The sequence below is a fragment of the Ailuropoda melanoleuca genome, chromosome 15 (genome assembly GCF_002007445.2).
Source record: "Ailuropoda melanoleuca isolate Jingjing chromosome 15, ASM200744v2, whole genome shotgun sequence".
In the NCBI taxonomy this organism is placed as follows: domain Eukaryota; kingdom Metazoa; phylum Chordata; class Mammalia; order Carnivora; family Ursidae; genus Ailuropoda; species Ailuropoda melanoleuca.
This window is the reverse complement of record NC_048232.1, coordinates 77,466,114-77,482,482: the sequence shown is the minus strand read 5'-3', so window position 1 is coordinate 77,482,482 and position 16,369 is coordinate 77,466,114. Positions and strand designations below refer to the sequence as shown.

Below are 16,369 nucleotides of genomic sequence, written 5' to 3'. Positions count from 1 at the left end.
GCCTGATTCTTGGCTTAATCCCAACATCTTGCAGTATCCCTCCTTTTCACACTCTGTGCAGGTGGCATTACTCAGCCTCTTATGTTCCTTCCGATTGTGTGACCGTGGTTTTGGTGGCACTTGCTGAATCGGTGGAGATGGGGATTCAAGTCTCTGCCCTTGGCCAGCCCAGCCATGTCGCCTGGCAACAGTGTACTGAAAGGCCACAGGTTGGCTAATGTCTATTCAGCCACACTGGGCGGTTCCCAAGGTCCCAGGGAAGGCGCAGAGTGAGCAAGTGGCCATGTCCCCTACCAGAAGGGCTCCACCCGCCACACTGACCACAGGCTCTCACTTAAACCTTGTGTGCTTCAGAGCCACCTGAGTGGAGGTGGGACCCCAGACCATAAGCTCCTTTCCCCCTGAAGCTCTCTAAGTTGTTGGGGTCCCACCTTTCATATTACCCTTTTCTACAGTGTTCTTCTTCCCTAACCCCTTGCTCCTGGGCCAGGTCTGTGCTGTTTCACGAGGCTCCCAGGCTCCTGGCACGTCTTTGTAGGTTCCAGAAGCAGATTCCTGCCCCACTACCTGCCCTCTGTCGTAGGTACCTGTCAGGTTTTGAGATTCCTTGTTCGTTAATCTATTCAACTTAGGGCCCGACCACTGACTCTCTGCGTATAGGCCAGAGAGTGTGGGTTATGGGGACGCAGAAGAGAGATCACCCAGCATAGTGGTCCAGGGTCCTTGCTCTTGAGCCAGGCTGTCTGGGTTTGAATCCCAGCTCCATTCTTACTATTTGTAACTTGATATTGAATAAGTTATAAGAATTTAAAGCCATAGATACAATATTTACAATATAACCAGTTTATAGTAAGTGCTTAATAAATGTTAGCTTATTATGGTTATTGTTATATGGTTGTATTAATTTTCTGTTGCTGTATAACGAATTGCCACAAATTTAGAAGCTTTAAACAATACAATTTATTATCTCATGGTCCCCGAGGTGGAGAGATCTGGGCATGGGCTGGCTGGATTATCACTCAGGGCCTCACTGGGCTGAAATCAAGGTGGGGGCAAGGCTCCAGTTCTCCTCCAGAGCGTGCCACGCTCCTCTAGGCTCCGTGACTTCCATCCCTCACACATGGAGGACTGTGGTCACCGTTTCCCTGCCGGCTCCTTGCCACATGGCCTCCACAGGCAGCTCACACGTGGCTCTTTGCTCTCTTCCAAATCCAGATCTAAAAGTTCTCATGATTCAGCCAGGCCCACCCCTCACCCCCCAGTAATTCCCCTTTATTTAACCCAAAGTCAACTGATTAGTAACCTTAGTTATATCTACAAGGATCCCTTCTGCCAGACGATGTGACATCATCACGGGAGTGGTGCAGCCACGGGTCCTGCCTCTAGGGGGAGAACGTGCTACAAGGGCTGGGTCACGGTGTTCTCTGCTAGGAATAACAGCACAGACAGACCTGCAGTTAGGTCCCTATAAATGATACAGTGCCCTCCTTTCATGGGGGGGGGGTCTCCTCGTTAATGAAGGTTGTAGGTAACAAAATGGATTAGTTTCTTAGGACTGCCCTAACAAAATACTACGAACTAGGTGGCTCACAACGGAAATTTATTCTCTCATAGTTGCAGAAGCCAGAAATCCAAAATCAAGGTGTTGGCAGGTTCATTCTTCCTCCAAAGCCTTCCTTGCTTCACTCCAGCTTCTGGTGGAGGCTGACTATCCTTGGCATTCCTTGGCTTGTGGGTAACAGCACTCCATCTCTGCCTCCACCTTCCTATGGTACTCTCCTGGTGTGTGTCTAAGTGTCCACATTTCCTTGTTCTTATAAAGACACCAGTGGTCAGATTAGAGCCCACCCTAATCCACTATGACTTCATCTCAATACATCTGCCAAGACCTTCTTTCCAACTAGGTCACATTCACAGGGACTGGGGGTTAGGACTTGAGTTTGTCTTTTGGGGGAACACTGTGCAACCCGCAACAAGGACTGTATCCACATATGCCTTTTCTTTCTCCAAACCAGTAGTGTTGGGGAAGCTCGGCTTCCTTCCTTTTATCCAATGGCTTCTCTCCATGTGACCTAGGTACCACGTCTGGACTAAAGGCCATGCTCCCACAAACTTCGCCAAGTGGCGGACGGCCACCACCCCTTACCATGTTGAGTGGGAGGCTGATTTCGAGCCGTACGTTGTCGTGAGAAGGGACTGCCCTGAGTACGACCGGAGGTTTGTGGGCTTTGGCTGGAACAAGGTGGCTCATATCATGGAACTGGATGCACAGGTGAGATGATGGAATGTCATGGGGCCGGCACCATGGGGGAAGAAGGCATAGACTGCAGGGCCGAAAGGGGACCTTGGAGGTCAGAGAACAGAGCCCTGAGAGGGAACAAGATGTGGTCAGGGACCGGAAATGAGAACGTGGCAATGCTAATTCTCACGGCCACTGATTCCCAAACCCATTCCTCTTTCTCTGCCTTTGGGTGAGAGTCGGATTCCTGGCCAGGACCCAGGCAAGTGTGAGTGTCCTAGGACAAAACATTTCACTCCCCATCCTCACCCAGTTTAATGATGAGGGCAAAAAAATCATCCCTTGGCCTTCGAGCCAGGTAACTGCCACATAGCGTTCTCTGAGTTCCATACAAGGGACACAAGAAGGCATGTGGCTTGGATGCAGTCATTATCCTACCCTATAACTAAAAGTGATGATTTTCAGACTGTATTTCATTGTGAAACACTTTCAGTCATTCAACTAATACTTACTAAACTTCAGAAGAAATCGGCAGAATTCTAACAGGTCACACCAGACATCTGCAAGCTTTTTCTGCAAAGGACCAGATAGTAGATTTGGGGGCCCTGTGGGGTCCACAGGTCTTCTTTTCAACTACTCAGCTCTGCTGTTGTAGTTCAGCTATGGACAGTATCTAAACGTGGGTGTGGCTGTGTTCCAATAAAACGTGATTTATAAAAACATGGAGCAAGCCGGACATGCTGCGGTTCATTGACCCCAGTGTTAATAAACAAAAGCAAAGCTAAGCTACTCTGGTTAAGTTAGGAGGAGGATGCCTGGGCCTCTCAACCCCAGCTTTTTTCTGTTTGTGTGCTATTCTCCAAGGCTTCTCCTCATGGAGCACAGTGTAAATATTTCTCAACAGGAGCACCTCAAACAAAAAAAAGGAAGGTCGGATGCTCAGTGCTGGCTGCCCTGAGAATCACCAGCAGAACTTTACAACAGTTCCAGTATGTTTGAGAGCAGTCCCAAGTGATGTGTTTTTGAAAGATTTTATTTATTTATTTATTTATTTATTTATTTATTTATTTTTGAGAGAGAGAAAGAGAGCACGAGTGGGGCTGAAGGGCAGAGGGAGAAGCAGACTTCCCGCTGAGCAGGGAGCCCGATGCAGAACTCGATCCCAGGACCCTGGGATCATGACCTGAGCCAAAGGCAGACGCTTCACTGACTGAGCCACCCAGGCGCCCAGTCCCAGCTGATTTTAATAAGCGTCCAGGGTTGCAAGCCACTGGTGTAGATGGAAGGTTGTAGAATGGTGTCCATATTTAACAACAGAAGCATGACCTTTAGTGTCCATTTTTTCAATAATAGCTGGAGGTAGCACAGTGTTGCTCGCAGACAGAAATGTTCAGTCTGCCCCGCTTCCACTTGAAGGAAAAGAAACGTCAGATTCTTGTGTGTCCAGCAGTGTGGTGAGGTGAGCTGGTTCAAATAAAGTTAATTTTTCCAACCCTGAGACGCGGGCTTTGTTTGTTTTAGGCAATTTTGACAGGACTCTTGCAAATTTCTTCATTCTTTTTCTTTCTTTGCCGGTAACACAGCCAAATATAATTTTACCCTTTCCAGTGACTTCTGGAAATAATAAGTACATACCTGACAGGTAATCCAGCCACACACCTGTAACGCTGGTGGGGTTGGTCAGCTTCTTTGTCCCCGCAGGAAAGTCCCAAACAGCTAAGCTCCGGGAGCTCTTGCATTTTCTTGAGGATTGTTCGTATGCCTCCCCACCGCCAGCTGTCCTTTCTTGCTGCATCAGTGCTCCTCCGTCTGAAACAGCTACCTTTCCCCACTCTGATTTTCCCTTTCAGAGTTTCTTCTGATCTGCTCTGGGCTGGGGAACTAGATGACCAAAATCAGACATTATGTCCAAAATCAGAGTACGTGGGGTCCGAGTGAAGGTGTGCAGGGTTCTCCTTGGAGTTCCGTGTCCTAAATCTGTGTCACCTTGTTGGGCTATTTGGAGGCATTTTATTTTGGGTCTGAGTTTCTATCTGTATTCTGCCAAGTGGAGGCTACTGTATGGTGATATGACTTATAATAAGGATGAGTAGGCAAGAGATTTATTCTTTTTTTTTTTTTACTTTAAATTAGTTTTTATTTTGCTCAAAGTACACCCATTAGTGATTCTTTTTTTTATAAATTTTTAAATTTAAATTCAATTAATTAACATATAATGTATTATTGGTTTCAGAGGTAAAGGTGAGTGATTCATCAGTCTTACATAACACCCAGTGCTCATTACATCACATGCCCTCCTTAATGTCCGTCACCCAGTGACCTGATCCCTCCACCCCCTTCCCATCCAGCAACCCTCAGTTTGTTTCCTGTGATTAAGAGTCTCTTATGGTTTGTTCTTAATGGGCTTCCATCCAGAGGGATTTTTTTTTTCCCTTGATTCTTTTTTTGTCCCCTCTTGTGTACTAATCTGTTGAGGCTGTCAAATCTCATCAAGCCCTATGCAAAATCACAGAAACAGACATCATTTCACTGAGCAGGAGCCTCTCTCGAGACTTGCGTCATTCTAGAGCAACCGCATGGGCACGTGCTCACAATTACAAAGAACCTTGCACGGGCCGTGAGCTCTGCCCAGCACGATCCATCCGTGATTGGTCATCCTTCAAGGTAGGTATTAGTACATTTACTTTACAGATGAGAAAACGAAGGCCTAGAGAAGCCCAGTAATTTGTCCAGAGTCATGGGAATAGCTCTGCACCGTCCCTCTCCGGCATGGCTGTCTTTCCATTCCCCCCTCTTTGCTGATGCCGTTCCCCTCTTCATTCATTCACTTGGTCATTTGGTCATGCACTTGGGCATCCGTCCCACATTCCCGGGGGTCCTTGCAAGTGCTCATGCTGCTCTTGTCTTCCAGGAATATGAATTCATCGTGCTGCCCAATGCCTACATGATCCACATGCCTCACGCCCCCAGCTTCGACATCACCAAGTTCCGGTCCAACAAGCAATACCGCATCTGTCTCAAAACCCTGAAGGAGGAGTTTCAGCAGGACATGTCTCGCCGCTACGGCTTTGCCGCCCTCAAATATCTCACGGCTGAGAACAACAGCTAGCATCGGGAAGCCCACCACTAGGGAGAGAGACCTATTCTGCAGGGGGAACGCCACTCGCCGTTTGGGGCCCAGCCTTCAAACTCAAAATTGAGCAATGCTTTTTTGGTTTGTTTTTATTTGTCTCATTGGCCCAACAAAGCTGCCCAACTACAGAGATCTGGGACAAGGATCCGGCCAGTGCCTCTCTGCTCCACAACCTGGCATCCCCAGAATGTGGAAGAACAACTCGTCGACACGGTCTCTTCAAGAATGGGACACAGAGGAGTTATAGGGAGCAAAGGGGTTATCCGACCACAAAGCCGCAAAACCAAGCAGGTCTTTAGGATGTTAAGTCAGGTTGCTGGGGGTTAGCCATCCCAAGAAATAGAAGCAAAACTTGTCTCTTTGTTCAGAGGAAACTCTTTTTTTGTCCTGCAATCTAGCTGCGTATCCAAGGTGGGAGGCAAACCAGTGATCTGAACCAACCATTTGGAAGAACCCAATGGGAACATCATACTGGGTGGGACCTGGAGGTGGGGGTCAGTTGGTTCTTTATCCTCGAGGACACTCTTGCTTTGATTTGTTTTTGTTTGGGGGGATTTTATTTGTTCATTTGTTTGTTTTTGGTCTGGGAATCCAAAACAGAAAACCTGATCTTTCAAGGCTCTGAAGGAGAATCTGCTGCCCCATCCAACATGCCCCTGTCAGCAGTGGCCCAGCAAGGAGTACGAAAGTCTTCAGCCACTATTTAAACACGGGCAGCCTTCTTCAGGATTATCACTGAGGCCCCCAAGACCCTGAATCCCGTACTCTCCAGAATCCAGGGGCTAAGATGGAAACAGTGGAAATACGAAGACTGTCATATTTGCTATTGGCTGTGACTGGCTCATGGGGAAAGGGTTCTAAAGGGACTGTTGCAGTGCACATGGAAGGTACGGACCTCCCAGGCCTTTAGAAGAACTGCCGTAGCTTACACAAGCCCAGCTCTGAAGATCCACGTGTCCGTCTGGAGACCGTCAGGAAGAACGTGTTGGGTTCCTCTGTGTTCGTGCCGCTTCCCTGCGGCTGGGACAAGGTCACAGCCTCGGGCTCCCTCTGGGACCTGTCCAGAGGGCAGGCAAGCACCTTTACCATTACACGGATTGAGGAGACACTGGACTTTTTACCCATTTTCTTGAATCTTCAATATTAATGTTGTGTTTACATTGATGAGAACAAGAGTCCATGCCCTATGCTCGGCTGGGCTGTTTGTATTGAGTTGCAATGTGACCAGCGAACGCTGCATTCAATAAACGAAAGTTCAGACTGTTTCTTCCCTGCTCCCTCCCACTCTTGTAAGAAGCTGCCGAGACACGGGCCACTGTAGAGAGCAAGATCCATAAATGGCAGCCTCATGCTTTCTGTTCTCCCATTGTGTTTTGCTCGTCCTTTGAGCCTTAACCTTGTTTTCTCCTCTTCTGAGGTTCGATCTCACTTAACGCTGTCACCCTCAAAGCGTCTTTAGAGTCTCTGCCCAGCTTCTGTCTCAGCACGGAAGCCAGATGCTAGCAAGGTAAATCCTGGTAATCACTAGCAAAGTGAGCCCCCTAACCCCTTGTCCTGGTGGTCACATGACACCCCAAAGCCTCTGACTTCCGAGACCCTCTCATGTGTTATATGCTCAAGTGGAGATTTCACTTAGATTTATTTAAAAAAAAAAAAACTTAGGAAAACAATTATTTGGACTAATCCTCAGATGCAGTTAAGTTTCTCTGTGTGTGTATGCATATATATATCATACATATATTTAATATATATAGCATATATGTGCCATGTACATCACAAAATTAATACATGAATACTGTAAAAAGTAAAACATCACAAAAGTATTCAAAGTATGTGTTCAAGGCCCCTTTCTCCATAGGCGTGTGCGGGCCGGCTCCCGCCAGCTCGCAGGAACTTACCGTGTGCACATCTTTCGTAGTCTCATGCTCTGTGCTTCACATTCGTATATTGGAATTGGCCACGATGGAAGTATTTACGCCATGGCAATCAGAAAACCACAAATCAGGGCACCCTCATACCCCAAGAGCTGGTTGTCAAACACCAGCACACCGATGCCTTTTTCTCTTCCCTATGCGTGCGTGCACACACACACACACACACGCACACACACTCAAAAATCATCTTTCCTAGAGAAGACCATTGTTAATAGATGTAACTTTTAATCACTACCGGCTACTTGAGCCAAGTGGAAATGTACTAGTAGTACTGGTTCCTTGATGTTAAAAATCAATTTTTAATTCCCTAAAGCCTTTTATTTTTTACATGTTTTACAGCCCCTGAATCCCACCCAGCCACCTTGCCTTCACTTGCCTTTCTATGGGCAGAGTTGTGACCATATAACTTACCATACAGACTGGGTTGCCTCTGAGAATAAGAGCAGGTGCTAAGTATCTTAAGACAACAGGTATACATTGGAGGACGATGTAGCCTCACGTACCCTGAATTTATTTGTTTTATTTTTTATTTTTTTAGATTTTATTTTTTTGCCAGAGAGAGAGCACGGGGTGGGGGAGAGAGAGCAAGAGCACAAGCAGGAAGAGCGGCAGGGGAGGGAGAAGCAGGCCCCCTGCTGAGCAAGGAGCCCGACGCGGGACTCGATCCCAGAACCCTCAAATCATGACCTGAGCCGAAGGCTGACGCTTAACCCACTGAGCCACCCAGGCGCCCCTGCCCTGAATTTATTAAAGCCAGAGACTGACTCCCCACACCAAAAGGAGAAAATCCTATTTCCCCAAAGACAGGTGCCTGACAAAATGAAGCCGGTCTCACTTGAGACGAGAGCTCAGATGCTGGCTAATGCCCGAGTTCAACACACAGGCTGGCAACCCAGTGGAGGCTGAGGTCTGCAGAGCTCACGGAATGAATTTCCAGAACTAACACTGGGAGCAGTAGCTCCCTGTCGGCCCCAGTTCATGGGTGGGGGGGCAGGAGGGGACTGCAGCCCTCTGGGCCGAGGCAGTTACTACACATGGTGATTCCTTAGTCTCAGTGCCCCAGGGCAAGCCAAGCTTATAAATGGGTCACCCTGGTGTTTTCATGCTTCAATAAGCCAATACGATCTTGGCTTTCAGCTGGGAGGAAAGAAAGGTTTCTCTCAGCCCCCATAATATTCAGTGTCTGGGAGAGCTGAGAGTCACTGAGGAACCACTATGTAAAAGGGCCTTTTGCGTGCATTTGCTCATTGAATCCGTGCAGCAAAACTGAAAAATGAAACTGTTTATAGATGAGGAAACCGAGTGAGCTCTGGGAAATTAACTTCCTGAAATTCACATCGTCATTATATAGCAGACCCAGAATTTAAACCAAGCCTACTTGGATGGATCCCAAACCACATAACCTGCAATGCTGCTCCTTTCCCCAGTAAGAAGGAATTGTATGAAATACTGGCAGATGAGAGGATTTGAACCTATATAGGAAGAGTATTAGATTTCTAGTCTTCCTCCTTCCACATCCATCCAGTAACAGCCCAGACAGCAACCTCTCCTAGACACTCCAAATCTGGCTATGCCCATGGGCTTCCTGAAAATTCATTTGAAATAGACCTGGCAGTCCACGGACTGACTGCTGGTTAGACGGCTGGGATCCACTGTAGGGGGCAGTCATTGATTTCCTGAGGGCTTCTCCTGGGTTACATGGCACAGGTAGAGACACTGTTTTAAGCTCCCCCTTGCACCTGAACTCAGCTGCTTGCTGCTTCAAAGTGGTGTCTCTGAATGTGTTGAGCTGATTTACAGAGCACATATTTGCTGAGTTGACTAATAGCTTCTTTGTACCCCATCATGAAAGGACAGACCCTACTTTAATTCTGTTCCTTTCAAAGACTCTACTGTCTTTGAGTTAAGGCTTCATTTGTGGTCACCAGGCCTTTAGGGAGCTCTGTGTTTAGTGGAAGAAACGTGATTAAAATCCCCTCAGACACGGCTCCTGCACCCTTTTAGGGAAGACAATAAGAGCTGCCCATTTACCGAACTGAGACGTCTAGTGGGCAATGATGAGTCTTCACGGCGGCATCATAATATAAGGACGGTATTACTATCCCTGTTCTTTAGCTAATGGAACCAGCCCTCCGAGAAATCATGTGAGTTGCCCCAAATCACCAGGTTGTTCATGGAGGTGCTGGAATTTGAGCCAAAATCTGGCTCACTTCAGAAACCCACGTCTTTCCACTCTGTGCTGCTGTCTCCCCATACGACACTGAAGTCAGCGTGGCTGGAGGCTTATGCGGCCACATGGTCGTGGAGTTCGTGGGGAGACATGCATTCCCCCCCTTGCTTTTTCAATCCTCTTTATTTTCCAGTTTAATGTCACTAAAGATAATGTCAGTTATCTGCTAAGTGCATTCTAAGAAGTTTCAGACCCATAGAAAATATCGGAGATACCATGGTTTCTGTCTTCATTGAACAAAAATTCAAGTACCCTTGAATTTCAAGGAATGCTTGGTGATATCTGAAAGATGACAGGGGCATCACAAACGTGGAGGGCTTCTGATGGTGACTATTTGACAGAGTTGGTTCTTGGTTTGTTCCAACACCTTCAGTTCATCCTGAGAGACCATATTTTCTGGAATGAAAGAAGGTGGGTCAGTTTGGGGAAAGTGTTTCCCAAGGTTTGGAGCCAGTGAGGCTGGGACGATGTCACAAAATAATTGACAGAGCTTGCCCAGAGCAAAAGTCTTCAGCAGATTCCTGGGTAGGTCATGCTGCTGAGATTCTAAAGGAAGAAAGAAAGGGCTGCGTGGTGAGAATAATTTCACTGGACTCCCTGTGACTTCCTTCTGCATTCCACTACCACTGATAGAGCACCCACTCTGTGATGGGCACTGTGCATACGGCAGCCGACCAAGGGCAGGCAGCTTTCATATACAGTTACCTGGAAAGCTGCAAAGTACACCTAATGCTACGACAGGTGTCATTCTATCACATTCATGTAAACAATTTTAGTTTATTTTTACTTTTTTTTAAGATTTATTTGAGACACAGAGAAAGAGCATGACCAAGAGGGAAAGTGGGAGACAGAGAATCTCAAGCAGACTCCGGGCTGTCGGGGAGCCCGACTTGGGGCTCGATCTCATGACCCTGAGATCACGACCTGAGCCGAAACCAACAGTCAGATGCTCAACCGACTGTGCCACCCAGATGCCCCTAGTTTATTTTTATTTTTAAGCTTGCATACAGGAGAGTTGAAAGAGTAATACAATGAACTTCTGTAGCCTCCGTTTAGATGCACTGATTGTTAACACTTGGCCACCTATGTTTTATATCTGTCTATAATATTTTTTTTCTGGAACCTTTAAGAGTAGATTGTAGATATCATGTCCCTTTAAGCCTGAATAAGTTAGCATGTATTTTTTTTTTAAAGGATGTTCTTATATAACCACGATGCAGTGGTGAAATTGAAGAAATTTTTGCTACCATACGATCATCTAATACACAGTCTACCTTCAAAGTTTGCCAGTTGCTGTAATAATTTCTGTGTAACAGGAACCACAGCCATCCCACCCCCGACTCCAGGGTCCAATCCCGTCTGAGACACATTGCACAGTTGCCTACAGTCTCTAATGAGGAACAATTCCTTGGTGCTTTGCACTTTATGGCAATGACCTTCTTGAAAAGCACAGATAGTCGGTTTGCTAGTTTAGTGTTTTGAATGAGAAATAGGTACACACACACAAGGCAATTCATAAAATATGTATGTATGTGTGACTTTCTAAATTCATTATTATATAACATATTACGTAACATAAAATTGTATGGCAGATAGTGTTAAGCCAGTCCTCGGAAGGATCGCCGTCCATGTGGATGCATGTGCCTTGGTGGGATGGTCCAATAGGTGGGACCCGACGGCAGGCAGGACATACTATCATGGGGACACATCGCTAACCCACTTATTTGCCTTATCACCAGACAATGAAAGTGATCATTTTCTACTTACTTGAAAGTTCCGTAGCAACTTTTAAGATACACTCGTTAGCGGGGCTGCTTTGTGTTAGGATGAATGTATATTACATGCGGATATAGACGTGGACATTCTTAGTTCAGTTTCTCAGAGCTACAAGGAAAAAAGATAAAACAACAATGCAAGAATTCTAACCTTCCCCCAACTTCGTTATGTATGGACCCACATTAACCAGTTCATTAATATTTCCAACCTCCCCAAAGATTATTTAATACTTAGGTAGAACTGAGCAACTTGGTTTCCTTCCCCAGGAATATTAAGATCAGCATCTAATATTCAGACCTTTAGATCAGAAACGTCTTCTAAGTAGGTGAGAGAAAGCTGTCTCACCTGCTGGTATCAACAGTGGAAATGACGTGGAAAGACAATGAGCCTTCTTTGTGTACACTGGCTTAGTAACCTGGCCTCAAAACGAAAAGCCCCACTCAGAAACGCCTGTTTCCCTGCTTGTCCATGGTCACCGTGGTACACCAGGCTAGTCACACTCAGATTCCGAAGTCCCACTCATCTGCATGAGTGACGCACCCTGCATGCAGTCCAGCATGGCTGGGACATATGCCTCAATGTGGCAACTCTGAGCTTGGGCTTTTCGTCAACTCTGAGTTATTTGAATATGAAAACCTATGTTGGATCCAGCAGAAAAGACCGATGGAAGACCCTTCGTTAATCATGACTTCCAACAGGTCCACTTTGAACATTCTAATATTGCTCAGAGCTACCTGTCGTCAATCCCAGCTATCTTCATGTGGCACTTATGTGCTGCTGTGCTAAATCCTTGCTCCTGTTGTCTACAGGAATCCCATGACAGGAGGGATTATTATTTTCATAGATGGGGAAACCGAGGCTCAGTGGGATGAAGTCCTTGATGGGGCCACCAACCAAACCCTATTTTTCTAACTCCACGATTTTGGTGTATGGAAGTGAAATGAGTATGGGGTCCAGGGACAATGGGGCGAATCAGTGGACAGGAGTCTGTCTGCTGGTCTCCTGCGGCACTCCCAAACCCACCGTAGAAAAAGCTAGACCTCGTGGTCTCCCTCCCTAAGAGTCTAGATCCTCTTATACCGCGGCTTGGGTGTCATGAACCATTCTGAACGATGCAAGCAAGGATGGTCAGACCTGGGAAGGAAGGGAATGGCACAGAAATTTGCTGGCTAATACACAATCTGCATTATCTTATTTAACCAGCAATAGAAGGTATAATGTAGTACTATCTCCATTTTAAAGGTAAGGAAACAGAAGTTCAGAGAGGTTAAATAAGAGCCATTACAATTGAACCCAGATCTATATGCTCCAAAACTCGATGTTTCCAACTGCACTGTTTCCCAGGGATTCAGCCAACACAAGGTTATAGAATCTTTGTTTTTCAAAGGACCTTAGTAGTGAGAATAAGCCTAGTCATCAGCAGGGTATGTCTCTTCTTCGGCCTACAACTAATGCTTCTCCAACTTTAATGTGCTTGGGAATCCTTTGTGAGGATCTCATTAAAAGCTGATTCTGTGCATGCAGCCCGAGATTCTGCATTTCAACCAAACTCTCATGTGGTGCGGAGGCTGCTGGTCCACACACGTAAGATGGTCTCTTCATACCCTTAAGACTCTCAGCTTCTTTCCACATCTTTGTGGAGCTCTGACAGCATGTCTAGCAGGCATCACTAGACACCTTGGAAAATCGCTGTTCAGGAGATTGGTTCATTTTCAAAAAACAGTTACTAGGGTTCAGCAACAGTGCCAGGTGGTGATAATCCAAAGATGAATTAGACACAGTCCTCGAGCTCATGGAACCCACCCCCCTCAACCCCATAAGAAGACAGACAGGTGTATGAAGAGTGACATAAGGGGAAGTAGCGGGAGAGGGGCCGAGGGTGCTATGGGAGCTTGGCAGTACGGGGCTCACTCCCGGCTGGGCTCCTGGAAGCCTCTCAAGACAGATGATGCCTATTAAAGAAAAATTACTGATTGACGCTCATTAAAATGGTAAGGATGGCTTTATTCAAGTGTCAAGACTATTGCAGTAGGGGAGAGAAACCAGACTCAGCTCTAAATACAGGGGAGATTTATAGACAACAAGCCAACTGGGGGGATTGGTGGATGTGAGATCACGAAGAAGAGACCTCAGAGGTTTCTTGCTAAACCAAGTTAACAGTATTGTTGCTGAGGAGGTCTAAGACTTAGGCATCAAAGGTGGGGGTGAAGAACTTGATCAGATGTCAAGGGTGATCAGCTATCAAAGGTAGGGGGTTCTTACTAAACTGACTTAGGATTCTTTGCTACAGTGGGCTGGGCTCACCAAACACCAAGAGGGAACCATGTCCCACAGAGGGCTCAGAGGAGTCTGTACAGAGTTTGGCCAAGGAGAGAGTCTTTTTCACACCTGACAGAAGACAGTCATGGGCCTGAAGAACAAGGAGGCAAACCTAATTTAAGTGGCCTGCCCAGCAGGTAAAGACTGGAAACTGCCTCATTTTTCTTCACCCTGACTCAGGCCTGATTTCCGCATGAACAGATTACAATATGATGTTATCCTGTGGACTCCAAGAGCCTTACCTTCAGGATTGAATGTACTTCATGAATTTCAAACCATCCCTCTGACCTTGAACAAGACATCTCTGGAGCTCAGTTTCTATGTCTCTAAGATGAGGTCATTGGGTGTGTGCATTTTTTAATACAAATTCTGTTCTCTGTTTTGTTTTTGATTTGCTAATGATTTTATTTATTTATTTATTTATTTATTTATTAAAGATTTTATTTATTCATTTGACGGAGAGACAGCCAGTGAGAGAGGGAACACAGGCAGGGGGAGTGGGAGAGGAAGAAGCAGGCTCCCAGTGGAGGAGCCTGATGTGGGGCTCGATCCCAGGACTCCAGGATCACGCCCTGAGCCGAAGGCAGATGCTTAACGACTGAGCCACCCAGGCGCCCCTTGATTTGCTAATGATTTTAGGAAACTCTTGGGTACTACTTGCTATGTATCAGTCCCAGTTCTAAGCATCTTACATTTAGAAATTTCAATAGGAAGTTAGTTTAAGTAGTAACCTAAGGTAGGTACTATTACCAGATCTATCTCACAAAGGGGCAAACTGAGGCACAGAGAGGTTAAGTGGTTTGCCCAGTACTTACTTTACACAGTAAGTAGCAGAGCTAGGATTTGAACCAAGGCAGGTTGGCCCCAGAGTTGACATTCCTAACCACTATGTCCTACCACCTCCCTGACGGGGGAAGAAATAGCATTCAATTATAACAGCTATCCCTCGTTGTGCTCTTTATATCTTTGTGGGGTGTATCATTTTTCTATTGCTGTGTAAAGCGCCACAGACTAGGTGACTTAAAACAACACACCTTTATTATTTAATTGTTCCCGAGGTTCGGGAGTCCAGATATGGGCTGGCTGGGTCCTCTGATCAGGGTCTTGCCAGGCTGCGACAGAGAAGTCAGCCATGGTATGGTTCTCATCTGGAGCTCAGGGTCCTTTTTCGAGTTCGCTGTTTGTTGGAAGAATTCGGTTTCTTGGTTCTAAGACAGCCCCACTTTCTTCTTTTATTTATTTTTATTTTTTAATCGAAGCATAACTAACATACAGTGTTATATTAGTGTCAGGTGTACAATAATGATTCAACATTTCTATACATTACCCAGTGTTCTGCACAGTAACTCTGTTCTTAATCCCCTTTTTCTATTTTACCCATCCCCCACCCACCTGCCCTCTGGAGACTACCAGTTCTCTATATTTAAGAGTCTGTTTTTTTATTGATTTTGTTTTTTAGTTCTACATATAAGTGAAATCATACGGTATTTGTCTTTCTCTGATGGATTTCACTTAGCATAATACCCTCTAGGTCCATCCATGTTGTTGCAAATGGCAAAATCTTGTTCTTTCTTATGGCTGAGTAATAGTCCATTGTGTATATACACACCACATCTTCTTTATCTATTCATCCATCGATGGACACTTGGGCTGCTTCCGTATCATGACTATCATAAATTGTGCTGCAAGAGCCCTGCTTTCTGGCTGGTTGTTGGCCATGACCACTCTCAGCAATTAGAGGACACCCATCAATGCCTGCCAAGTGGTCCTCTTGGACCTGCTGGTTTCCTTCTTCAAAGCCAGCAGGAGAAGCTCTCCCTCCAGCCTGCTCAGCCAGAGTCTACCATAGGTAATGGAATCATGGGAGTGCTACCTCATCACATCCCCAGGTCTTGCCCACGCTCGGGGCAGGGTGGAGTTCTACAGGGCATGCTCACCAGGAGATGAAAATCGTCAGGCCCTCCTTACAATTCTGCCTGCCATGGTGGGGGCGGGGAGTGGGTTCTGATATGAGTTTGTGGCCAAAAGGATTTCTGCAGAGTGAGCCCATTGCCCTTGAGGGAAAAGGAAGCCATCGGTTATCATCGTAACTGAAAGGCACAGAGTTCTGCGGGAGCATGGAGCGGGGCCCACCCCAGGCTGGGCTTCAGTTAGGCTTCCTAAGGAGGTTATACCTGACCTGAACACGGAGAGGTGGGTAGGACCAAAAGCCTTCCTGCAGAGGAACAAGGCCGTGGGGAGGCGGGATGGCCTGTGTCTCCTCATTGCAGAAGAACCAGAGGTGACACAAGCTATGAGGGACTACAGGCCTTAATCAAAAACAATGTGACTCTCCTGGCTATTCCCCTGTGCTCCAGGAAGGGTTTGACTAAAAGCAAAGGAGGAGGGAGAATTTCCAGAATTTTTTTTGGAATGGCCTGGTCCAGAGGCAGTTGTGGCCTGGTCATTGGAGCTCTGTACTTGAGGTCAGACCGACATGAGCTCCTGTCTCTCCCAGACCACGTAACAGCCAGGTGAGGGTGAAGTCAGCTTGTGTCTCTGCCCCCAGGTTCACTCAACTGTGAAAAAAAAACTGTGAAAAATCCTGCCTGTCTCTTATGATTTTTGTGAAGATTGAAGGTGTTAACGTGAGTGGATATGTTTTACACTGAAAGCACCCCATCCATACAAAGAACTGTTTGCCTGACAACTCTTCCTGCATCTCTTTTCCTGTTCAGCACCTGTGCTTCTTTGACTGG

The 16,369-nt window shown here is 46.4% G+C and overlaps 1 protein-coding gene and 1 long non-coding RNA gene across 3 annotated transcripts in view; one reads left to right on the top strand and one right to left on the bottom strand.

The window, feature by feature from the left end:
• Nucleotides 1-6,639, top strand: part of LARGE1 (LARGE xylosyl- and glucuronyltransferase 1) — a 521,400-nt gene extending 514,761 nt beyond the window's left edge. For both annotated transcript variants that reach the window (XM_034643724.1, XM_034643725.1), the window contains 2 exons: nt 2,077-2,272; nt 5,151-6,639. In XM_034643724.1, the coding sequence (XP_034499615.1) occupies nt 2,077-2,272; nt 5,151-5,348 (394 nt within the window). In that variant the 3' untranslated portion in view covers nt 5,349-6,639. The remainder of the gene's footprint in view (nt 1-2,076; nt 2,273-5,150) is intronic.
• Nucleotides 6,640-11,341: 4,702 nt separating this feature from the next.
• Nucleotides 11,342-16,369, bottom strand: part of LOC117796444 — a 63,686-nt gene continuing 58,658 nt past the window's right edge. Inside the window, exon 6 of the long non-coding RNA XR_004620970.1 lies at nt 11,342-11,420. This is a non-coding gene — a long non-coding RNA (uncharacterized LOC117796444). The remainder of the gene's footprint in view (nt 11,421-16,369) is intronic.